At 38.1% G+C, this 25,405-nt stretch overlaps 11 protein-coding genes across 11 annotated transcripts; 6 read left to right on the forward strand and 5 right to left on the reverse strand. All coding sequences in view use genetic code 12, as the record gives it.

Annotated features, from left to right (window-relative positions):
* Positions 1 to 6: 6 nt before the first annotated feature.
* CPAR2_106870 (palmitoyltransferase) lies at positions 7 to 1,227 on the forward strand (the record flags this gene model as incomplete). The annotated part of the gene is made up of 1 exon (XM_036806947.1): positions 7 to 1,227. The coding sequence occupies one exon, from the start codon at positions 7 to 9 to the stop codon at positions 1,225 to 1,227; it is 1,221 nt and encodes a 406-aa protein (XP_036663832.1).
* A 277-nt stretch (positions 1,228 to 1,504) lies between these two features.
* On the forward strand, positions 1,505 to 3,679 carry CPAR2_106880 (uncharacterized protein; the record flags this gene model as incomplete). The annotated part of the gene is made up of 1 exon (XM_036806948.1): positions 1,505 to 3,679. The coding sequence occupies one exon, from the start codon at positions 1,505 to 1,507 to the stop codon at positions 3,677 to 3,679; it is 2,175 nt and encodes a 724-aa protein (XP_036663833.1).
* Positions 3,680 to 4,180: 501 nt separating this feature from the next.
* On the forward strand, positions 4,181 to 5,341 carry CPAR2_106890 (uncharacterized protein; the record flags this gene model as incomplete). The annotated part of the gene is made up of 1 exon (XM_036806949.1): positions 4,181 to 5,341. The coding sequence occupies one exon, from the start codon at positions 4,181 to 4,183 to the stop codon at positions 5,339 to 5,341; it is 1,161 nt and encodes a 386-aa protein (XP_036663834.1).
* Positions 5,342 to 5,556: 215 nt separating this feature from the next.
* RPN4 (stress-regulated transcription factor) lies at positions 5,557 to 7,440 on the reverse strand (the record flags this gene model as incomplete). The annotated part of the gene is made up of 1 exon (XM_036806950.1): positions 5,557 to 7,440. One exon carries the CDS (start codon positions 7,438 to 7,440, stop codon positions 5,557 to 5,559), a length of 1,884 nt encoding a protein of 627 aa, XP_036663835.1.
* A 1,553-nt stretch (positions 7,441 to 8,993) lies between these two features.
* On the reverse strand, positions 8,994 to 10,208 carry CPAR2_106910 (uncharacterized protein; the record flags this gene model as incomplete). Its single annotated transcript, XM_036806951.1, has 1 exon — positions 8,994 to 10,208. The coding sequence occupies one exon, from the start codon at positions 10,206 to 10,208 to the stop codon at positions 8,994 to 8,996; it is 1,215 nt and encodes a 404-aa protein (XP_036663836.1).
* Positions 10,209 to 12,720: 2,512 nt separating this feature from the next.
* Positions 12,721 to 14,037, reverse strand: CPAR2_106920 (uncharacterized protein; the record flags this gene model as incomplete). The annotated part of the gene is made up of 1 exon (XM_036806952.1): positions 12,721 to 14,037. The coding sequence occupies one exon, from the start codon at positions 14,035 to 14,037 to the stop codon at positions 12,721 to 12,723; it is 1,317 nt and encodes a 438-aa protein (XP_036663837.1).
* A 2,637-nt stretch (positions 14,038 to 16,674) lies between these two features.
* CPAR2_106930 (GIG1 family protein) lies at positions 16,675 to 17,316 on the forward strand (the record flags this gene model as incomplete). The annotated part of the gene is made up of 1 exon (XM_036806953.1): positions 16,675 to 17,316. The coding sequence occupies one exon, from the start codon at positions 16,675 to 16,677 to the stop codon at positions 17,314 to 17,316; it is 642 nt and encodes a 213-aa protein (XP_036663838.1).
* A 559-nt stretch (positions 17,317 to 17,875) lies between these two features.
* On the forward strand, positions 17,876 to 19,816 carry SSA2 (Hsp70 family chaperone; the record flags this gene model as incomplete). Its single annotated transcript, XM_036806954.1, has 1 exon — positions 17,876 to 19,816. The coding sequence occupies one exon, from the start codon at positions 17,876 to 17,878 to the stop codon at positions 19,814 to 19,816; it is 1,941 nt and encodes a 646-aa protein (XP_036663839.1).
* A 143-nt stretch (positions 19,817 to 19,959) lies between these two features.
* Positions 19,960 to 20,352, reverse strand: CPAR2_106950 (uncharacterized protein; the record flags this gene model as incomplete). Its single annotated transcript, XM_036806955.1, has 1 exon — positions 19,960 to 20,352. The coding sequence occupies one exon, from the start codon at positions 20,350 to 20,352 to the stop codon at positions 19,960 to 19,962; it is 393 nt and encodes a 130-aa protein (XP_036663840.1).
* A 1,463-nt stretch (positions 20,353 to 21,815) lies between these two features.
* Positions 21,816 to 23,825, forward strand: ACS2 (acetate--CoA ligase; the record flags this gene model as incomplete). The annotated part of the gene is made up of 1 exon (XM_036806956.1): positions 21,816 to 23,825. The coding sequence occupies one exon, from the start codon at positions 21,816 to 21,818 to the stop codon at positions 23,823 to 23,825; it is 2,010 nt and encodes a 669-aa protein (XP_036663841.1).
* A 49-nt stretch (positions 23,826 to 23,874) lies between these two features.
* CPAR2_106970 (GIG1 family protein) lies at positions 23,875 to 24,519 on the reverse strand (the record flags this gene model as incomplete). The annotated part of the gene is made up of 1 exon (XM_036806958.1): positions 23,875 to 24,519. The coding sequence occupies one exon, from the start codon at positions 24,517 to 24,519 to the stop codon at positions 23,875 to 23,877; it is 645 nt and encodes a 214-aa protein (XP_036663842.1).
* Between the last annotated feature and the right edge of the window lie 886 nt (positions 24,520 to 25,405).

Below are 25,405 nucleotides of genomic sequence, written 5' to 3' on the forward strand. Positions count from 1 at the left end.
ATCATCATGATCTCCACAAATGACAGTTCAGCCGGATACCCGGTATTAAAACTGAGCTTAACGTTAAACCATATATCTTTGAACTCGCACCCAGAAGAAGTGTCACTACGACAAACTCAATCGAGTAGATCTAAACATGATTATCATCATGAGGAAATCAAGGTGAGATCAAGATCGTTGCCGTTCATCCACAGGTTCATCACTAATTGGCTAATCATGGATCCAGTGTTGAAACGAAAGTATCAAACTCATTCATCCTCAGGCAAGAACTATGAAATTGAAAAGGATCCAGATGTGAAGTTTGTCTTCTTTTTCGGTGGTCGCCTACTCAGCATCAAAGGTAAACCAATCAATATCATAACTGGTGCGTTAATTGTTATTCCTGTAGTAATCTATTGCATATTTGAAGCTAAGTGGCAGTGGCACCATTTGCTGCCGGCAGTGGTGATTACATTCATCTATATTTGGTTGCTTGCATTTTGTCATTTCTGGAAAGCTGCCACAAGCGATGCAGGTATGTTGCCGAAAAACTTGCATATTCCGAAATCTATAAACAATGAGAAAGTTGATAATCCGCCGGATGAATATTTCAATAGCATTACATTGCCATCATATGGAAACACCAAAGATGGAGTTGTCGTCAAGTATTGTTCAACGTGTCATATTTGGCGTCCGCCAAGAACAAGTCACTGTGGTACATGTCAAGTGTGTATTTTGAACCATGACCATCATTGTGTGTTTTTAAACAACTGCGTTGGGGAGAGGAATTACATGTACTTTTTGTGGTTTTTGTTGTTGGCTTGTGTTGGGTGCATTTACCTACTAATTATTTCAATAGTGCAACTTTGCTATTATCAAATTGGAGAGGTTTCCGATGTCGCAAGCATGTCTCAGTCTGTGAAACACTTTCCATTAAGTTTGTTTTTGATAATTTATTCAATTGTGGCGCTATTGTACCCCTTGTTATTACTTGCTTTCCATTTGTTCTTGACAAGTCAAAACATAACCACCAGAGAGTACTTGAATAATGTTTACAAAAGGAAACACAATGATTTCGTTAATGTATTTGATACCCACTCAATTGCAAAGAACTTGTATATTAATTGGTTTGGTTCTTCACGAGGTGTTAATTTAACATTTCCAAGGGATAAATATCAACCAGGTGACATAAGATATGAAAAGATCGAACCCCTAGAATTGTTCAGTATAGAGTATGAAAGGAAATGAGGTGCATATTTTTATTAGGGATATGATGGGCATAAATTGTATGGGGGTAAATTTGGTAGCGATGTGGTTTTCCTCAGCCCTGTCCAAGAATTTCTTTTTTTTTTTCTCTCTAACTTTATATCTCATACAATAATTCACCCAAGCATATCATAAAAACATATATATGGAATAGCAATCAGAGCAACATAGACTCGTCAAGGACAACAATACCCGATCAACTACTACCTATGAACATTATATGACAATAAGCTAAATCAACTCAGTAGAAAAGTTATCAATGGTGAACCGACATTTGCATTTGCATTTGCGCCTGCCGTCGGAGACATCTCAACCTCATGAAGGTGTACTACGACAGGGTAGTCCCCATAGTGACCTATCCAACAACCTTTCATTTCAATCCTTGGATAATTATCGACTAAATTCACCCACATCAGACCATAATGAACCACAAGTAAGATCACGAGCACCTTCTTCACCGCCATCACCACCACAACCATTTCAGCGTCATCGTCATCGTGTCACTAGTATATCATCAAGAACAGCCACTAGTCCTGTTGCCCACTCGCACCATAGATTTCCTCATGCAAGACCATTGGCTCGTTCGCATCTGACTCGTGGATATATATCGCCTTATTCAGGATCAATAACTCGATCGCCGCTGATTGAATCTATTGACCCCATGGATGAAGAACATCAGAACCCTCATTTGATTAATGCAATACTTGCGCAACCAACAAGGCCAGCAAGTTTCGTGTCAACGTCTGCTCAAACTATGTTTACGGAGTCGCAACGTGGTGGATCAGTATTGAATAGAGCTACAACTACATACACCACTACTCCCAATACCTCGAAACCGCGTGCAAACAATATCCTAAATTTGTCACAGCGGGTATTGACTTGGTTGTACTCTATTTCATTGATCATCATCATTATTATCATGTTGGCATTCATTGCCGTCACACCCATTGATGTCATTGTACAAACTTTGAAAGCAACCAATGCTATTGCAGTCAAGACTTTTCTTGTTATTATTGTTTGTGTGGCGTTTTTATTCTTTTCATTGGTTATGTATTTGGGTAGAGTTTATTCGTTTAGAGTGGCCATGAATGATGTTTCATCAAAATCGTTATATATCCCATTTGAAGGCGACTATCCCAAGGATGTTTTCCATTATATCGATCTCAAGTTGAAACATAGTGTTGATGTTGGACGAAAAGCTGGTCCTTTGCATCAAAACTACCCTTTAAATCATTCTGGGTTATCACCGCCAGAATACATTCAGAATCGTAATCCTGGTTTGGAAGGGAAACTTCTACCACCAAATATTTCTTATGAAGATGTGTTGCAGAGTCTCAGTGACAAGTTCCAAATTGGCAAAGTATTCACAGTTGATGACCTACCGGTGAATTTATCAGTTAAGGAGATGTTGTTGTCTATTTATAAACAGATATTGGAGATTGAAGATCCCGGACATGTAACAAAAAACATGCCAAATATTCCCAAGTTGATTGCCACTTATGAAAAATGCCGCTTTGGAGGCAAGTTGATTGAAGAGAAGGATATGTTTACCTTAATGGTTGAAATTGACAAGTATGGGCAATTGTGTCAACATGACTTTCAACTGAAGTTGCCTCAAAAGAGGAGAATGATTAGATCCAGTCAATCGTCAAATACTTATGATGCTGGAGAAGGTGGTTATTTGTCGAGCAATGACTTGCGTTTTTTCAGTAGTGCCGTGTTTGATGACCTGAATGATTATGCTGCCCAGTATGATCAGTATGGTTATGACTACGACGAATATGATGACGACGATGATGAAGACGAGGAAGATACATCGACCACTGGTGACTGCTATCAACCTCAGCAGGTGACTGATATCGCTCAACTGAAACCGTTTACGTTTAAACCTCATTATCATGCATCCAAAGACGATCAAGATCGAAGTGGGCAGCTACAACACCAGCAGCAACAGCAGCAAAAACTGGAAGAGGAGTATGAACAATTATATCGTCCTTTGAGAAGACAATCAAGTATCAGCTCCTCCAAGTCGGTGATTCGAAACAAGTTGGCATTGAATCATAATGCTAGCAGGCACACATTGCTGCATTTGACGTATGATGGTGGCGATGGATTGGGTGATACTCATTCGTTGTTTAGACATCGTAGTGGATACGTTACCGATTCGGAAAACGAAGATGATTTTGATGATGATGGTGCTGATGGTGATACGAGGTATGCACCAGTTCCTCGCATACGTGTTCATGGAAGGGATGAAGAGGACGTGCATGACGGTACGAATGGTGATGATGGAAACGGAGACAAACAAGAAGAAGAAGAAGATGATGATGATGATGATGATGACGACGACGACGATGAGAGTTTTTATCGATTCAGAAGACGAAATATCCATCAATCGAGACCAATCACTCCTGATAGGTCACCCAATCGATAAGAACATAAACAATGTTGATCCGAGACGGGACACTCAGGACTTTTGAATTTACGCCATTACACATATATGTATTTATTTAATGATTAATTTTATGAACATTTACGCTTCTTCTTAATACGTAGAAGGGATAATGTGTAGCTTTTGCTGAAAGTTTATCCGGAGAGAAAAAAATAACCTTCTTTTAAAGTCCGGATTAAAACGAAAACCTCCTTGAAAAAAAAAAAAAAAAAAAAGAAAGCTAAATTAAAATAAACTTCTTCCTTCCAACCAACCAGCAGATAAACTCACAATTCATAGTGTAACAGTAACTATCGCTTCATTATAACCACTGTGTCTCAAACGAACTGCCTCACTCATTACGTCTTTCTACATTTACTTCCACAACTTTGTTGTTCATTGCACCAATTTTCCCACAAGTCCCGAGAATCTTATATATATGACATAAGCAAAGTAAAAATATACTTCAAAAACATCCACGAACACTCACTACAGTTTTAAGCAATGTCATCACCACAAGTCAAGTCACCCTCTCAAAATACTGGTTCATCTTTATTACCAGAAGACTACCTCTATTACTTGGACTATCTACCAGATTTACAAAAGTGCATCAATTTATTCATGACTTTCACGCCGCTCTTCTCATATGGATCAACATGCATATCAATCTACAAACGACAAACATCTTTGGGGTTCAGTATAGACATTTGTGGCACAATGTTTATGGCGAGCATATTGCGTATTTTCTACTACTTGTGTCAACCATATGAGATAACCTTGTTGCGACAATCAATAGTTATGATTATTATCCAGTTTTTTTTGCTTCGAATAAGTTTACGATATCGTCCTCATAATTATGATCCAGAGTTGCTCACTCCATTACCGAGATGGGATCAAGAATTTGAAATGAATTTACCACGCCGATTAAGTGCTCTGAATTATATTGTTGAACACAAGAATTATACATCGTTGGGGTTACTCAATCGGTTGGTTATGCAGTTGAATGATGGTGTTTGTGTAAGTTGGAGTTATTTCAAAACTGCGTTTAAACAAGTATTGAGATTATTTGACGTTTACTATAAACGACCAGGATTGTTTTGGCAATGGTTGGATCAATCTTCATATTGGATGTTTCTTGGTGGATTTACAACTGGTTTTGCAATGTTGACACTAATGTTCCATAATAATGTCACTTATGCAAATACCATTGGCATATTGGGTCTCTTCATTGAATCATTGTTGCCGATCCCACAAATTCTCATGTTGAATCGGATCCAATCGGTTGAAAATTTCAAAATCATTTTGCTCCTATCGTGGCTAGGTGGTGATTGTACAAAGATTTCGTACTTGTTATACGGCACCAATGACGTTTCGATTATTTTTATAGCTGCCGGGTTATTTCAAATGAGCTTGGATGTATATATTGCATTTCAGTACTTGTCATTAAAATATGGGGATTCATGGTTTAAGCAGCAAATAATGGGGATGGAAACTAACCCCAATAGGAAATCAGTTGATGATATTGTTGATAACTTGGTATTGAATGCTGCTAGCAATCCTCATGGAATGTATCCAAGAAGTAGCAACGGTGAACAAGAAGAAGAATATGAAATGAGTGTATTCGATTCTGAATGCAAGAGTCGATCAGCAAGAGGGTCCCCATAAGAGCCGCAAATAGAATACTAGAAAGCTTGGAAAAAAAAGTTATGTACAAGTTTTTAAATTCAATTTGTAACTATGTATATCTATGTATAGAGGTTGCATCAGAGAAAAAGTGTGCATCGCATTGCATCCCATCGTGTACTTAATCTGTTTCTCTCTCTCTCTCTCTCTCTCTCTCTCTCTCTCTCTCTCTCTCTCTCTCTCTCCCATTGCCCTCCTTATGCAGCAACGGCAACTGTGACCGGATGATATTCAACGTTTTCCTTTGCTTCATTAATTAACTCCAATGCTTCATCACCAACAATGTTATGCTTAATCTTGATATGTCTTGATAAGGCATCATTTCTAGAAAACGTCTTTTGTTTACCATTGCCCAAACCTCCTTTATATCTTCCTTCACATATGACACATCTATAAATCTTCTTCATCGATGCATGTATGGTGTTTTGATGTCTAATCAAATCATATGGTCGTGAAAATTGCTTATTGCAAGTTTTGCCTGTATTTGGATTGATCAAATCACAACGATGATCTGGATTATTGGCAGAAATTTCAGCACCCAACTTGTAAGGGTGTTCATGATCAACATCTTCCTTCTTGACTTTGATTTTTTGACGCCCTTCTCTATCAAAATTTTCATCATCATCAGAAACATCAACCATCATCGCATCCTCGTCATCTTCAACATCAGTATGCCCTGAAAAGTGGTCATCTTCTGGTTCTTGTTTGATATGTATTGTATCCACATTAGTCATTGCGGTAGGATCAATTTCGACAGGTGTAGATGCTGATGACAAATCAATAGACAAGGGTGAAACTTCGGAAACTATAGGTTGAGACTCCAACTCGTCTTCATTATCAACCTTGATAACCGCCTCGTCATGCAACTCTTGCAAAGCAGGATTACCCAAATCATGATGATTTTCGTCATGTAGCTCCAGTTGTTGTCCTTGTTGGTGATGCTGTTGTTCTTCATGTTGTTGGTTCTCTTGGTGATGTTGATGATCCTCCAACGATATATTTTTAAAAGCATCAAAAGTTGAGTACTCATTAGAATGGTTATTAATGATATTGTACCCAGAATTGCTCATGATATAATCATCAAATTCTTCATCAACATGGAAATAATTATCCTCATCACCTTCGTCATCAGATAAATCTTCTTCAATTTCTTCATGTTCGTCATCCAAATACAAATAATCATTTTCAAACCCTGGAATAATGTCATTTTCAAATTCCTCTATTGAATTAGCATTGATAATATCATTATTGTTACCCGGTGGAACATAAAATGCATCATCAAACTCTGAAGCGTGAATAACTTGACCTGGTGACACATCAGGATTATACAACAAGTAGTCTTCATCTATGCTCTTTTTCTTGTCACCAGTTGGTTCCAAATCGTCAATAGTAGTTATTCTCTTTCTCCTCCTTTGTGGAAATGATTGAGGTAAAGGTGGAGGCTGAGGAAAGGAACTGTTGCCAAAACTAGGGCTGTGTGATCTATATAATGAAGATTGCATGTGTTGTTGTTGTTGTTGTTGTTGTAGTTGTAGTTGTTGTTGTTGTTGTTGAGAAAATGCTTGCGATGGTCTTATGAATGAGTTTGGATTGGCATAATTTGTAAATGGGTTGATATAAGTTGGTTGTGAATCTTGTTGATACTCAGAGTCTGATATTAGTGTTGGTTGTTGTTGTTGCTGTTTAAACTGATCAATACCTTCCTTAGAAGTAATTTGCTCAAGAAATGAATCAGGAATATTTAGCATATTACCTAAATTGTTACTTGAGTTGTTTTGATTTACAGCATTATTATAAAAGGAAGAGTCTTTGGTGGTGGTGTTAAGTTGAGCAAAAGGTAGATTAGGTGATGAGCTGATTGAGTTTCTATTAGACGAGTTATGGTTGTAGTTGGTGGAAATAGTAGTAGTATTGTTGTTTAAAGTGAATCCATCGTTGAAATTGTCACCAGCTCCTTCTTGCTTATTATTATTAGTGGTGGTGGTGGTGAAAATGGGTGATGATGGTATCTGATACAACTCTTCATCCATCATATCAGTCATAGTTCTTTTCAACAGTGGTAAAACAGCTAATGAAGTCATGCTGTTGTGGTTGCTATTGATGTGTTGCTGTTTTTTTTCTGTTATGTTGTAACGTGTTTAAGTTGTTTAAATGTATTTAGGGTATAAAGTAAATGAATAAAGTTGTTATCCAGTTGAGGTATAAGGGAGTGGTATTGTAAGTAAATTAGATGATGGATGTGTATGGTTTGTATGGTGTATAGTGTATTGTATAATTATAAGAAGAAAGTGATGATTGTTTGCTAGTTTTATCTGCTCTCCTTTTCCGTATTATATTTATGTGTATATATATATATGGTATCAATTTCTTTTTTTTTTATTTTTTGAGGTAATTACTAAGAACATACACCACTAGCGGTTTATATACAGGAATTGCTAATGAAACTAACTAACTAACTAAATACACAACTAGACAGTAGCAACAAAGTAAAAGTTATTTTGAAAAAGACGTTAAAGATGCATGTGATATAGAATATATATATATGCAAAGTAGATGACTAGTAGTAGGTGGCAGTGGTAGCAAGTGTGACCCTATATGTATGTGTATATATGTGTGTGTGTGTGTATATATGTGTGTGTGTGTGTGTGTGTGTGTGTGTGTTGTGAGTCTTAGTGTGTCTTAGTGTCTTAGTGTGTGTGTCTTGTGTATTGTTTTGGGCTGTGTCTCACTTTGCAATAACAATACTTTGTATTGTGTAAGTAAAAATTGTTCCACCATCTTCCATTTTAGGTAATTAGTACACTACTACTTACTATTATTATATGCAGTATTACTTAAATTACTTACGCAACTCTGTCTCTCTGTCTCTCTGTCTCTCCGTCTTTGTCTCGTATAAAGATAATTATGTTGACACGTACATCTTGTTCAATGGTTTGAGAGACATAGATAATACTACTACCAATAGAAGTTGGTAACTAATACTAACAACAGCAGTTAAAAGATTACACGCTTCTCCCTTCTTGCTTCCTTTTATCCTCCCCTCCCCCCCCCCCTCTTATCCTCTTCTCCTCTTTTCCAATCACAAGAGGTAGGGAGTTATGTGTACATTTCCCTTCTCCTTCCCCTCCTTGTACAGTTGTTGTATGTGTTATGTTTTTTTTTTTTATGACTCAACACCCAACCCCACACATCATTCATCGTATAAACTACTCTGAATATATGAGCATACTCATATTCCACGTCCCCATTGGACTCGTCGTAATCAGTTTACTAATGAAACAGGCATGACCTTCTTTTTTATTTTATACCTGTTGTTGTTGTTGTTATTGTTGTTGTTGTTGTTGTTGTGTGTGATATATCCTTTCCCGCTTTCCTATATCCGTTTCTTGGCAATTTAAGTCATGGTACATAATTGACTCAAAGTATTGTTATCTCCGAAACATATAAAAAATCTCGGATCTATTACTCAATGAGGTAAAACACGCATCGGCAGCACACTTTTACTTTACATTACGACGCTTCAGTTTTAACTAGATTGAATTAAATTACCTTATGTAAAAAACATACAAGTACACGATCTTATTAGCAAAGACTATAGATTTCTTCTTTTATCCTTTTTCTTCAGCCCCAGTCTTCAAGGTTTCACTGTGCTGGTGATGGTGTGGGTTGAAGTAACCATAACAACATCAGTTTCAAACACTGTTACTGTCTTGATAAGTCCATGCTTGGATGTGGTTTTGGAAGCAGTGGATGTTTGCATAGTGGTCGACTCAACTGTAGATGTGGTTGATGGTAATGGGTCAATTCCTGGAATACCTGGGATTGGCTTGCATGGTTTACACTCTGGTGGCATACCTGGTTGTGGTGGTGGTCCATTGTATTGCACTGCTCCCAAATGAACTTGAGGAATCTCTCTACTCTTGTCACTGACAATTTCAAACTTTGTAGGGTCATAACCAGTTCCAATTTCAAAATGATGTGAATACAACCCAGTCCACAAGGTTAAAATACCATACTTGGCATCGTATTCCCATGCTGGTTTTCCTGACACTGAATTGTACAATGTAGCTGTAAACCCAATCTTGTTGGAAATACCAGTGTCATAAGTACCAAAACCTCTCACGTGGTATGTTAAAGGATTATTAATCGACGGAATTGCCATGATTGAAGTTTCACCATTGTTCAAGTACAAGATTTGATTCTCTGAAAATGGCACAGCATTGTTCATCAAGTAGAATGATGATTTACCCAGTGCAGTAAAACAACCAGTTCCCAACACACCAGCAAGCTGATGCCAATTTTGATTGGTAAAACAAACTTGTCCATTATTCACCAATGTCTTTGCATCCTTACCCAATTGGACAAAACTATCACTCTTCAATTTTTGATAAAAGTGAAGATATCCATTATTATGCCAATCTTCAGCCTTGATTGCACTTACGACTGAACCTTCACCAGAAGCAGAAAAGAACAAGTCACCATTGTTTTCAAACTTGTTTCCAACAATCCAAAATGTATATGTTGGAGCAGCTTTTAAAGCATTGAATGAAACAATACCATCATTGATAAATGAATGAATCAGATCTTTTAAAGTGGCCGATAAATAAATATCTGGCGCAACACCAGAAATGTACAACCCACCAGTCTTGTCAATTTGAATGTTTCCTCGAAAATTTGCATAAGCATTGTTGATCATTGACCAAATGGAGTTGGGAAAGACATGGACGTCTCCAAAACTAACATCTTGAGCATTCCAATCAATAGTTACACCACCATGGAAATCCTTACCCCAAACAGTGGCAACCAACAACCCCAACACCACAACCTGAATTTTCACTAAAACCAACATAGCAAAAGATCAATTAATAAAAATTTTGTTCACTAAAAGAATAAACGACTTATAAAGGGAAAACCTCAAATATAATCTTCAGTGATTGTTGTCAAACCTTTATTATTTGACTCTCTTTTTCTTGTCAATATTCAATGTTAGGTAATTTTCAAGGACTATTTATACATAATGTTTCTCTTAGAATAAAGGACAACCGTCTATTCATGATGGCATGTCAATATTGGAAACAATCCTCGTCTAAGGTTGAGACGTTTGGGCTCTCCCTCCTATTTGTGAAGGGCCGCCAGTGCTCACAACCATCACAGCTATTTCAAAAGTTAGAAAACCCAGCAAACGCGTGTAGAATGGTTTAGCTTTTGCATTGGAAACAGTGAATGTAGAAAAAAAAAAACACTTTCGTTGTTGTATATCTCCCTCCCCCAATAGGTCTTGCTAAAAAAAATTGCATGATGCATAAACAGCCGAGGAATAGCCGGAAACCATCTTGTAGACTAACTTGTACTGGTGCAACACATCCGTTGATTATTTTTGATTTTCGTCGGCACCGAATAACACCAACTCAAACGAGCCAAGCCAATTGTCAATTGTGTTTACCCCGGTCGGAAAATATTGGCACCGAACCAGATTTTTTCTCGAGAGAAAGTAATATAAAGATCCCCACCTAAAACATCCTAAGTTCTAAATTTAGAAATTACTGCGTCTTAACTGTCCACCCCGTCAAAGAACCGAATTCGTTTCCTTTCTGACTTTTGCAAAAAAAATTGCAATTACGCATATGTATGCATGCCCTAAAACCCTTAGGTGTTTTTTCTAGAAACCACACTTTAAAGTGGCTTTTCTCTTTCTTGGCGCTAATGCATAGAAGAAAATAAATCCTTCTCCTTCTAAACTAATGTCATTGCGCTAAACGATAATTCGGTTAACAAAACTTAATTTCGTATGTCATTGTCCATTTCCGTAATCACGAATGGCATATCAATAACACTAAATGACGATTATTCTGTACCTTGCGATGAACTCAATCACCAACAAAAGCATCAACGACACTCTTCCACTTTTGTTCTGAGACAAAATCTTCACCAATCACCAGTAAACATTCAAATTGGATAAATGTAATGTGAGTTCGGTTTCGGGGTCCGGGGTTCCTTTCTTTCACATGCAACCAACACTGAATAAAAAAAAACGATCGGCGCTCAACTCTTCATGCGTATACCTTTGTAAGTCACAGCCATACAAAACTTGCAGTAAAGATTTCAACAAATGGGCAGATTTTTTTTCACAATAACAGAATGCATCTGAAGGCAAGATCAAGATACTCGACAAGGAAAAGAACAAAAACGAGCATGACAATGAATCTCCACTTGACATTTGTGTCAGTTAGACGATGGCATTTGTTTACACCATTGACTGCCCTACTTTTTCCTGTACCATTTGCATGCATGTGTTTCCAAATAGGAAATGCAATTGACGAGTTTGTCAAAAAAAAAAAATTTAAAAAAAAAAAAGGGTTTTGACGCATTGTATACAAACCATTTGAAAACAATGCAGCAGCCGGAGTGGAGTTTTGTTAATTTTTGGTTGTATGTTCATGTTCGTGAATGGGGTCAACAAACACTTACATTTAACGAGTTGGGCTATAAGTATCAGTTCATAGTTGTTTCTGCATTGAAACAGTTGATGACAGATCAGACCATTTCTCGGTTGCATATTGATTCTTTGCTTCAATATTCTGTCAACTGTGACATACCAAGCTATTACTCCCCCTATTTTTTGCAATATCGTCTGTTTTCGATGATTCTATCTCTTTTCTTCGAACGTCAATTGAGTACCTTCTTATCCATCATTGCGCTATGCTTATTGCCGTATCAAGTGAGTCGTCATAGACTCTTCGACACAGTCTTCGTAAATTGGATCATATGGCAGCCCTTCAACCTCTAATGGATATGTACTGCAAGTTATTCAGCTGTTTGGGGATATTCGTCTCCACATTATTCAATGCTGTTCTATTCACGTGTAAAAGCTCCATCAACATTGCGGACAAAAGGCAATCTCTGATGGCCCCAATATTAATTACACTCATGAACAGCATCTTTTTCTATCGCTTCAATGACAGTCCCAAATCCTCTACCAACTGGAAATCATTTGTCTCACATGTTGCATTCTAAAAATAATTTCAACATGCTTTTGCTATCGGGACAATACATCCCGTCCTTCATAATAATGTTTGTTGTGTCTGTTGTTGATGTAGTACCCACATACATAGGCCACTAGTAGTTTGCTGTCCATAGCTGTAAACTTTAGATTTTATCTTTGTCCTCTAGTCAAATTTTGCGGATAGAGTAAGTAGTAGCGGAAGAATTCTTTGGCTTCAACTTATCAATATGTGGTGTGGTCGCAAATTGAGAGAAATCTACAATAATGTGTCAGTACATGTCTGCCATATGATATATATTCTAATTAGAATGAGTGTACGCATAGCTCACCATGTAGAGTTCAGGTCCTTGAAACCTGCTCATAATGTCACTGTGCTAGTGATGGTGACAGTTGAGGTAAACATCACAATATCTGTTTCCATAACCGTAACGGTCTTGATACGACGACTTTTGGAGGAACTGCTAACAGAAGTGGTTTCTGAAGGACTAGGTGTACCTGTAGGTGAAACAGGAGTTGATGATGTGCTCATCGTTGTCTCTACAGCAGATGTTGTTGTTTCCAAAGTCGTTTCAGTGGCAGCTGATGATGACGACAATGACGTTCTCAATGTTGTCTCAACAGTAGACGATGATGATGGTGCAGGCTTGGCAACTTCTGGTATGTCTGGGATTGGCTTACATGGTTTGCATTCAGCTGGTATGCCTGTTTGTGGTGGTGGTCCATTGTATTGCACTGCTCCTAAATGAACTTGAGGAATTTCTTCGCTTGTATCACTAACGACCTCGAACTTTTTAGGATCATAACCTGTTCCAATTTCAAAACTAGAAACATAAGGACCTACCCGCAATGTTAAGTTACCGTTTTTTACGTCGTATTCCCATGCAGGCTCGCCAGCGTCTGATTGACGTAACGTAGCAGTTAAACCAATCTTGTTTGCATTACCATCCTCGTAAGTTCCAAACCCTCTCACATGGTAAGTTAAAGGTCCAAAGTTTGTTGGGATTGCCATGATTGAAGATTCGCTACCGTCTAAATACAAGATTTGATTCTCTGAAAATGGCACAGCATTGTTCATCAAGTAGAATGATGATTTACCCAGTGCAGTAAAACAACCAGTTCCCAACACACCAGCAAGCTGATGCCAATTTTGATTGGTAAAACAAACTTGTCCATCGTTTTGCAATGTCTTTGCATCCTTACCCAATTGGACAAAACTTCCACTCTTTTTTGTTTGATAAAAGTGTATGTTACCATTATTATGCCAATCTTCTGATTTAACACCGCTGATAGCCGTACCTTCACCAGAAGCAGAAAAGAACAAATCTCCTGTGTTTTTGAACGTCTTACCAATGATCCAAAACGCGTATAACGGGGCACCTTTGATTGCATTGAACGAAACAATACCATCATTAATGAACGAATAAACCGGATGTAAAGCAAATTCTCTTGCAGTGGCAGATAATTGCATATCTGATGAATTGGTGGAAACATAAAGACCACCAGTTTTATCGACTTGGATATTTCCTCGAAAATTGGAAGCAGCATTGTTTATCATTGACCAAATGGTGTTGGGAAAGACATGGACATCTCCAAAACTAAGATCTTGTGCACCCCATTCAACAATGGTACCTCCTTTGAAATCTTTACCCCAAACCGTTGCAGCCAACAACCACATCACAACCTGAAATTGTAAAAATAATCGCATGAATGAATTGATAGTGAAACTTACAATGAAACCAAAATTGAACTACCTCGTTGAAAAGCTTGTATAAGTTATGGCACAACCAAAAGATCTGGTAAACGTTTTTTTGAGGTTCAGGTGGATCCCTTCTTTTCACGTTTGCGATTCCTAGGTTAAATCAGGAGTTATATGTATACATTTTCCCAAGATCGGTGATGAAACTCCTCTCACAAGCAACACCATTCTTAATTAGACGATGTTCGTCGTCTCTCTCTGTCTCCCCCTATTTTCAGAACGCAATGGTTCTTTCGAAAGCCCCAGAGTCCGAATTTAGCGGACTGACCCTTTGCCATTTAGGTTTTGCATGGAGTATAATTATTGCAAATCTTTGGTTGTCGTATAGACGTCCCACCCCCACTTTTAGTACATATAACCACGCATGGCAAAGTCCAAATAAAGTGCCAAGGAATAAAAAGCTGAAAGCCGTCGATCATGTGTCGATCAATTTTGTAGTTTCGGAAGAACTTTTTTTAATGCTAGTTATTTTTTTTTTGTTATAACTAAGAGCCTTAAGGGGTGGTACCAACATGTCAAAACAAATCCTTTGTCCAACAATGACCAGCTACTTCCGTAGCACCAACTTTGACGGCTGCTCTATATTTAGAAACACCGATTTATACCTATCCCCGTCGAGAACCGAATTAATTGGTAATTCAATTACAAATGTATGCTTTAAATTTCATGTTCTTGCTTGCTCAGGAGTACTCCCACAAGTCCGTCTTTGTGATTATGCAAAACCCTTTCCTCCAACTAACTGGTGCCATTGAGTAAATGGAGGAAACTCGGAACACAAATTTTGAACCCAAATTTCGATTGGTCGAACTCCTCATTGCAGGATCATTTATATGACAACATAACATAAGTTTTTCTTCACCTCAACTTTGCCAAGGTGCTTTTTAGTATCACCTAGCTCATTCCAAATGGGGACTCTTCAGAGTGGTCGCATTACCGATAATTTTGTTTAAAAAAAAAATGAGTTTGTTAGCCACCTCTTAACACTAGAACTCAAACAAACGTCGTAAGGCGACTTTGATATAACTCCTCGCACTCATAAACAACCAATTTGAGAGCCATGATGGTGGGCTTGAGTTTGCACTTGAATTTTCACATGCACCAACTGTGGGGGGAAAAAAATGCGCGTTTAGTTTGTTGGGTTCATGCTTGTTGCTTGTGGCAACGAATTGCATAGAATGTTGTCAACATGGGCAGTTTTCAAACAAGATGATACATCTGCAGTCAGATACACGAGAAGAACAATATATCTTCAATGTATCTTCAATGTCTTCTCAATGCAGCCACAAAGTTACCTAGACGATGGGTATTGTTTACACCATTGGCTGCCTTGCATGCCGCATTTTGTATCACCAGAATCCAAATAGCCACAGAATGTACTCATTGATCAATTGTGTACACAATTTGGCCATGCAATTGAGTAAATGTTGGTTTTGCTTGCTTTTTTTCTGTATGTCAAATTTTGTAAATAAACATCACCTTTGTTGAGCTTGTTGGACAATAATCTCTTGAAATTTGGATCTTATTGACTTATGATTTCCTATCTTATGCCCGTTTGATGTTAATGATAATATATCAATGCAATAAAGGTGCCCATTAGCAATCAGGCAATCCATGCAGATGTATAAAACCAGGTGAATGGTTATGAGGATTTCGGACACCACTCTTTTTTAGATCGTCATTTGCACCTAGTCATGGTATTCTATTTCTTTGTAGACAAATAACTCACCCTCCCCATACTCAACATCATGAGTTTACTCTTCAATGCCCTAGAATAAGTTTGTTGCCCTATTTCGTGGTTCTGATTGGCTAGATAAATCATCCTCCATTACTAGGGTATCACCTCAACTTTAAAGCATTACATGGTCTACATGTGAATAATGCACTATGGTTTTGCAATCGTTAAAGATCATCCACTCAACATCTTCACAATTGGAATTCTTCAATGTCAGATGAAGTGCTGTGAATACAGCCCCATTTCTAACGCATTGATATACTAATTTCCCCGATACTTCTATAAAACATCTAAATTACTTTGGCTGTGCCCTTCTAATATTGTGCACTCTTTCATTACAGTCTTCACTACCATATTCGCCTGCTCTATCATAAACACCGGTTTCCCATGTAGCAATAGATGAAGGATTACGCTAGTGTTTGGTCTGGCCTTTTTCGTCGAAGCGATAGAGGTTTTCAAAATTCTGTGCTCATTACTTGTTTGTGCACGTGACGAGCCTCGGCCACGTGCATTGATTCATTATAACGGTAATTGGCTCCCTTTGGTGTAGAAATCTCATTCTGGAGTGAATCCGCTCATCATAAGAGTACTACAAATGGGTGATAACAGAGTATGAACAACAACGTTTTATATATATAGTGGTAGAGGCATACGCGGGAATTGGAGTTTCTTTTAGCGCTTATCGCTCTTTAGTTCGGAGTTAAATTAGACAGTAAAAAAAGAAATTCATAAACTATAAAGAAGTGGTGATGATCATCTGCAATTCGTAATATTACTTATCTCAGTCAAGTTTCGTACTCCAACACATCCAGCGCGTACTACCAATGACCATCCAACCAAAAGTCAAGACGGGAGGTCCATTCACTTGGACTCAAATTCAACAAATTGTTAAGGCAAATGAGCTTGAATCATTCGCAAGAAGTGAAGAGCAATATCACAGTTATCAACAATTCAAGCATGATTTGTCATCACAGGGGATTACGATAAATGATCATGTGCTTAAGGATGAATTACAATGGAAACAAAGCGATATCAGATATCAAACATCTACTTCGTCGCCACCGGAGTATTCCACATTACAACCACAAGATTTGATTTTCTACAATAGAGACGATGAAAAGATTATATATAATAAGTTTCCTTACTACTTTGAAGATTCGGTGGTTCATTTATGCATTTGGTCGAAATTAACCATACCCAATGATGTCAATTCGCCAGTGGGAGATATATCACCATTGACCAAACGCATCATCGAGCGATATTTGCAAAAGACGTTTATTGAAAAGGGCGTCTCTCCCGATGATATTCTTTGGTTCAGAAATTGGTCGAGTTTACAAAGTATTCGAAGTGTCAGTCACATTCACGTACTTTTGCATGATGTTGATGAACATTTCATTCAGAAACTTATTGGCACTTCAGGAACAACTTTGACTTTGGAAGATTACAAGGAGATACTTAACGAATAGATTGTATAAGGCTTATAGTGGTGGATCTCATAGACGGCATTAATAGAAGTTGGTTCTACTTAGCTAAATTGTAGTACGTAGTTGCGAGGTTGTTTATGATAGATGATGTAGCGTGACTGTTATTGCAACCCTATGATCCGGAAACTTGATTCAATTTCAATTTGAGCTATTGTTGCCTACTCGTTCTAGTAGACTCAGCCATAATTGTTATGATGTCATTCCCAATCAAATGGTAGCGCTTGTTTTTGGTCTTGCGCTTTTGGCTTCATTTTTCCCTCAGTTTGTTCTCGTTTATTCTTGTTTCAACTGGTAGCTTCTCGCAAATTCTACAACATTCGATGATGTTCCAAACCCACTTTTTTGTGCAACCGATATGCCAAATTTGGACTTGAGTTTCAAATTACTGTTGAAAAATTTTGAAAAGTTTCAACAGGCAATTGGACTATAAATATATCATCAAATGTCTTTTAAAATTTCAGTTTTTTCTTGCCTTCCTTTTCCCTTTTCTCTTTCTTTAGATATTAATTATACCTATTAATAACACATATATACTACAATCATGTCTAAAGCTGTCGGAATTGATTTAGGAACCACATACTCTTGTGTTGCTCACTATGCAAACGACAGAGTTGAAATTATTGCTAATGACCAAGGTAACAGAACTACACCATCTTTTGTTGCATTCACTGATACTGAAAGATTAATTGGTGATGCTGCCAAGAATCAAGCTGCTATCAACCCTGCCAACACTGTTTTCGATGCTAAACGTTTAATTGGTAGAAAATTTGATGATGCTGAAGTCCAAAACGATCTTAAACACTTTCCATTCAAAGTTGTTGACAAGGGTGGTAAGCCAAACATTCAAGTTGAATACAAAGGTGAAACCAAGGTTTTCACCCCAGAAGAAATCTCATCCATGGTATTGGGTAAGATGAAGGAAACTGCTGAAGGTTACTTGGGTGGTACTGTTAAAGATGCTGTTGTTACTGTTCCAGCTTACTTTAACGATTCTCAAAGACAAGCTACCAAGGATGCTGGTTTAATTGCTGGTTTGAATGTTTTGAGAATTATCAACGAACCAACTGCTGCTGCCATTGCTTATGGTTTGGACAAGAAGGGCTCAAAAGGTGAACACAATGTCTTGATCTTTGACTTGGGTGGTGGTACTTTTGATGTTTCATTGTTGACCATTGATGAAGGTATTTTCGAAGTTAAAGCTACTGCTGGTGATACTCACTTGGGTGGTGAAGATTTCGATAACAGATTGGTTAACTTTTTCATCCAAGAATTCAAGAGAAAGAACAAGAAGGATATTTCTGGTAACCAAAGAGCATTGAGAAGATTAAGAACTGCATGTGAAAGAGCAAAGAGAACCTTGTCATCATCTGCTCAAACCTCAATTGAAATTGATTCATTGTATGAAGGTATCGACTTTTACACTTCAATCACTAGAGCTAGATTTGAAGAATTGTGTGCTGACTTATTCAGATCCACTTTGGACCCAGTTGAAAAAGTTTTGAAGGATGCCAAGATTGACAAGTCACAAGTTGAAGAAATTGTCCTTGTTGGTGGTTCAACCAGAATTCCAAAAGTTCAAAAATTGGTTTCCGATTTCTTCAATGGTAAAGAATTGAACAAGTCTATCAACCCAGATGAAGCTGTTGCTTACGGTGCTGCTGTCCAAGCTGCCATCTTGACCGGTGACACTTCATCCAAGACCCAAGATATCTTGTTGTTGGATGTTGCTCCATTGTCATTAGGTATTGAAACTGCTGGTGGTATCATGACCAAATTGATTCCAAGAAATGCTACTATCCCAACCAAGAAGTCCGAAACCTTCTCCACCTATGCTGATAACCAACCAGGTGTCTTGATTCAAGTGTTTGAAGGTGAAAGAGCCAAGACCAAGGACAACAACTTGTTGGGTAAATTCGAATTATCTGGTATTCCACCAGCACCAAGAGGTGTTCCACAAATTGAAGTTACTTTTGATATCGATGCCAATGGTATCTTGAATGTTTCTGCTTTGGAAAAGGGTACCGGAAAGACTCAAAAGATTACCATCACCAACGATAAAGGTAGATTATCCAAAGAAGATATTGAAAAGATGGTTAACGAAGCTGAAAAGTTCAAGGAAGAAGATGAAAAAGAAGCTGCTAGAGTCCAAGCCAAGAACCAATTGGAATCATATGCTTACTCATTGAAGAACTCATTGTCAGAAGAACAATTCAAATCTAAATTAGATGCTTCTGAAATTGAAGAAGTTACCAAGGCTGCTGAAGAGACCATTAGTTGGTTAGACTCTAACCAAACTGCTACTCAAGAAGAATATGCAGACCAACAAAAGGAATTGGAATCCAAGGCTAACCCAATCATGGCTAAGGCTTACGGTGGTGCTGCTCCAGGTGGTGCTCCAGGTGCTGGTGGTTTCCCAGGTGGTGCTGCTCCAGGTGGCGCTGCTCCAGAAGCATCTGGTCCAACTGTTGAAGAAGTTGATTAAATGTGATTGATGAATGAGGAGAAAAGTTTTGCAATAATGTCTGTTTTTTTAATGATAGAATTTAATGCACACAGCTAATATATTTTTATAGATTAAGCAAACACAATACAATAATATTACGATAGTTAACTAATGTTTGGTTTTCATTTCCGTAGGTTTTGATTGTTCTTGTCAGTATCATCACTGGTAACGTACCTTATGGCGTTACCTACATCGGGAGTCCTGTCATCGTTATGTAAATGTGATAAGCTTGCGTTTGCGCTAGCTCCTCCTGTGCCTCCTGCTCCTCCCGCCTTTCCATTTACTATACTCCCTCCTACCGGTTGACTTGCCAATTTCTGCATTTCCTGTATTTGAACTCGATCCATTTGCTCCACTGAGGTTGGTGGTGGTTGTGATTCTATACTATGTTGATTCACCCTCGAGTCATGATTGATCGTTTGTGCTGGTACATTGGCTGCTTCCTGTTCATTTTCCTCAGAATTTGCTACTTCAGTTACTTCTTTGCACTTCTCGTGATACGATGCTGAGCTCATGATAGGTGGAATGTGTGGAGGAGAAAAGAGCAGGCAGTGAAGTTCCGGAATCGGTTGAATGGTTCAAAAATCATTTTGTTTCCGCGGAGTGACGCAAAAATAAAGATTACGACTTCAAGTTGCGTCAATGGCTAACCAGCTGTAGATCATCATTTGTGAAGCCTATGCTCATGGTATCATCTTGGAGTTTGATCCTACTTGAGCGGGTGTTGAAGATAAGACGGAATTTGAATGCATCATATTCAATGCATAAATCAAGGAAGAACATTGTAGCGAGGTCGGAGAAAAACAGAGTATTTTTGATCATCCACTTGTCGTCTACAAATGCTTTGTTGGCTATCAATCTCTCGGGACTCAATCGGTCTATTGTAGCTGGTATATTGTTGGTAACGTCGGTTTAAAGTGGTCTTTGTGGTTCAAATTACTCAAAACTTCTACGCAGCCCAACAATGTCAAAGCGAGACACAAACGAAATTTTTGTTGTGCATTGAACTACGTCCAACAAAAATTCTTACACAGTGTAAGCATTTGTAACCAAGGCTTGGTCGATTGAGATGGTATATTCAACTGTCAAGGTTGAATTAGTGGCCAGTTCCTTCGACATATTCAGTCTGGCTGCATTAGTTTGTTATATTATTATTTTAAGGTTTAGATCTGGCGACTAAAGTAACTATTTTTAGAGAAAAAACTCCGACGATGCTTAATGTAAGATTCGGCAGCTACTGCGCGATTTAAAATTTGAGGTGGTTGCTGCACTGATTGAAAATCCTGTCGTGAATATGGTACTTCATCTAATAATCTCGCTTCAATTCGGATTATTCATGTACAACTGGATCGAGTCCATTGGTTTGTTGCCTTGTCTACATTTTAAATCCGCACGTGTTACCCAACAATTACCATCAACAAACTGTGCCTACTTTCTTCATTACCAATACAGTTCCTGTTTGAATTAGAGTCGGCTGTCAGTATTAAATACATCTGCAAATACAACTACTCGGAGGCAATGTCTGTACCAAATATTTGCTATTGAGTTCCGAATTGAAGACCTACCTAACTTTTTAAAATTAAGTATTGCCAACCCCTTGAATCTTGAAACTCTCCTGTCGTGCGTCGACGCACCCAACGTAATATTGTAAACATTTCTTACTATATTCACACTTGTCCTCCCCTCCTTTCTCTATTCCCTCTCTCTCTCTCTCCACAAAAATGAAAGTTATACGACGAAACCCTCCCTCCTTCACCAACAAAAAAATAAAAATGAAAAAAATAAATACTGAAAAAAAAATTGGGATTTGGATAACGAAATAGTTTGCACACCTTTTATCACTTTAGTATATTATTATCTCAATTGGGTTTGTAGTCTTTCATTTTGCAATTCGAACAGCTTTTCTGGTACTACAACCACTCCCAATCCACGTTATACCCAACAACAAAGATTTATTTATTCACCTAATTTTTCTACAATGACAGTTAAACCTACACACAATGTTGTTCATGAAGCTAATGGTGTAGATTTCAGAGAAACACCAGCTCAATTCTTTGCCAGACAACCAAACAATGGTCCAATTACCGATTTGCAACATTATAGGGAATTGTACCAGAAATCAATTTCTGATCCTGAAGGGTTTTTTGGTCCATTGGCCAAAGAGCTTTTGACATGGGACAGAGATTTCCACAAGATCAAGTCCGGTAGTTTGAAAAATGGTGATGCTGCTTGGTTTTTGGGTGGTGAATTGAATGCCTCATTCAATTGTGTTGATAGGCACGCATTTGCCAATCCTGACAAGCCAGCTTTGATTTACGAAGCTGATGATGAGAAGGATTCATACACTGTTACTTATGGTGAATTGTTAAGAGAAGTTTCCAAAGTTGCTGGTGTTTTACAAAGTTGGGGTGTTGGTAAAGGTGATACTGTTGCTATTTACTTGCCCATGAATGCTCAAGCCATTATCGCGATGTTGGCTGTCACAAGACTAGGTGCTGCTCATTCAGTAATCTTTGCTGGTTTTTCATCTGGTTCAATCAAAGACAGGGTTAATGATGCTAGTTGCAAAGCATTGATTACATGCGATGAAGGTAAAAGAGGTGGAAAGATTGTCAATATCAAAAAATTGTGTGATGATGCATTGGTTCATTGTCCAAGTGTTGAAAAAGTCTTGGTTTATAAAAGAACTGGTAACGAAGAGATTACATTGAAAGAAGGTAGGGATTTTTATTGGGATGTTGAATCTGCCAAGTTTCCAGGTTATATTCCTCCAGTACCAGTCAATTCTGAGGACCCTTTGTTTTTATTATATACCTCGGGATCTACTGGTACACCAAAGGGAGTTGTTCACACTACTGCTGGGTTCTTATTGGGAGCTGCAATGACCACAAAGTATGTTTTTGATGTACAAAAAGATGACGTCCTTTTCACAGCTGGTGATGTCGGTTGGATCACTGGCCACACCTATGCCCTTTATGGTCCATTATTATTGGGTGTCCCATCAATCATTTTTGAAGGTACTCCAGCATATCCAAACTATGGTAGGTTTTGGCAAATTGTTGAAAAACACAAAGCTACTCATTTCTATGTTGCTCCTACAGCTTTGAGATTGTTGCGTAAGGCTGGTGAACAAGAGATTCAAAAATACAATTTGTCCTCATTGAGAATGTTGGGTTCAGTTGGAGAGCCAATTTCACCAGATATTTGGGAATGGTACAATGAACATGTTGGAAAGAATGAATGTCATATTTCCGATACATATTGGCAAACTGAATCAGGATCTCATTTGATTGCGCCATTGGCCGGTGTTACTCCAAACAAGCCAGGCTCTGCATCGTACCCATTTTTTGGTATCGATGCTGCATTGATTGATCCTGTAAGTGGTGTTGAGATCGAGGGTAATGATGTTGAAGGTGTATTGGTTGTCAAGGACCATTGGCCATCCATGGCAAGAACTGTTTACAGAAACCACACCAAATATATGGACACATATATGAACCCCTACCCTGGCTACTACTTCACTGGTGATGGTGCAGCAAGAGATCATGACGGATTCTACTGGATCAGAGGAAGGGTTGATGATGTTGTCAATGTTAGTGGACACAGATTATCCACTGCTGAAATCGAGGCGGCATTAATTGAAGACACTAGAGTTGGCGAGGCAGCAGTTGTTGGAATCAACGATGACCTCACTGGTCAAGCTGTCATTGCATTCGTAGCCTTGAAGCTGCAAACCGATGACGAGATTGCTTTAAGAAAAGAATTGATTTTACAAGTTAGAAAAGTTATTGGGCCATTTGCAGCACCAAAAGCTGTCATTATTGTACAAGATTTACCAAAGACAAGATCAGGCAAAATCATGAGGAGAATCTTGAGAAAGATCAGTTCCAACGAAGCCGACCAGTTGGGTGATATTACCACTTTATCAAATCCACAATCAGTTGAAGGAATTATCAAGTCATTCGCTTCCCAATTTGGTAAAAAGTAGATTGATACATAGAGCTAGATTAACAACTAATACACTAACATTTAATATTTTATTCCCGTTCATCCAACAACTCTTTATAATCCTCCAAGGTTAAAGTGTTTCCCGGAGATCCAAGAAGCTTGTGTAGCAAACCGCCATCAACGTCATGTAAAAGCACGTGAATGTGACTGACACTTTTCACGCTTTGTAAACTTGACCAATTTCTGAACCAAAGAATATCATCGGGAGAGACGCCCTTTTCAATAAATGTCTTTTGCAAATATCGCTCGATGATGCGTTTGGTCAATGGTGATATATCTCCCACTGGCGAATTGACATCATTGGGTATGGTTAATTTCGACCAAATGCATAAATGAACCACCGAATCTTCAAAGTAGTAAGGAAACTTGTTATAAATTATTTTCACATCATCATCGTTATATAGGATGAGATCTTGTGGTTGCAGTGTGGAATATTCTTGTGACTTTAATATTGTCTGACTGCGAATGTCGTCTTGTTTCCATTCGAGTTCTTCATTCAACACATAATCATTCAAAGCTATACTTTTAAGCGAAAGGTTATTTTTAAATTGGTAGTAATTGCGGAACTGCTCTTCGCTTCTAGCAAATAATTCAAGCTTGTTTGATTTCACAATTTGTTGAATTTGTGCCCAAGTGAATGGGTCACCTGTTTTCACTTTACGTTCAATCGTCATGGTAATGGTGGCGTTTGTGTAGGGGAAAGGAGTGTAGAGCCACACAATAACTTCATGAAATTGCTCACTTTGGTGGGTTTAACGTCATTATATATACATATCATATCTTTCATCTTAATGAGGGAGTTTTAGTCATGGGTTAAGATATCTTTTCCATTTTGTGGCTTCTTCAATGCCCACGCATTTCTTGCAAGTTTTGAGATCTACGAAAGCAGGAAAAAGGAAAGAGTACTGAGACCTTTCTGAAGGTGGCAAGGGGAGTGTCCATGCTCCGTTCCACACTTGTAACTGTGTAAAATTTTACAGCTCAGGTCCACCTATGGACACTCTCATGAATGTTTTGCAACCTGTTGATATAAATGTAACATGGTTGCACTGCTACCACTCATGTAATGTTACATTGTAACAAAAATAATATGTCACTTGTCAAGGATAAAAAAGAAATATGGAGCCACATGGTCTACTGATAGTTTTGGAAGATTGTGGATCTTTTCTGAAACCATCTCGATATCTCTCTTTGGATGCAGTTTATGCCCGTCTGAAATAACGACTCATTTGCTACATTATTGTGGAATTAAGCTCAACTGCACACGAGTTATTCGCCGCTTTCACTCTATCTACAAAGAATATCCTCCGTTAGATTCACCATGACCATCTCCAGCAGCTGTCGATTTATTCTTTGGTGCTCAAGTTAGGCTGAAAACAATTTTAGAGTGGACCATTGCGCGTCGGATTTGTGTTTGCCATATCAGCGACAAAAATTATATCATTCTTTCATTTGAATTCCTCGCGATTCCCTTCAATATCTCTCATTGCAAAGCACAGCAAACCTTACACTTTGCTTCAATCCACAATACTACTCAATTGACCTCATCCAAGTTGCATC

The sequence above is a fragment of the Candida parapsilosis genome, contig 005569 (assembly GCF_000182765.1).
Source record: "Candida parapsilosis strain CDC317 annotated contig 005569".
Lineage (NCBI taxonomy): Eukaryota > Fungi > Ascomycota > Pichiomycetes > Serinales > Debaryomycetaceae > Lodderomyces > Lodderomyces parapsilosis.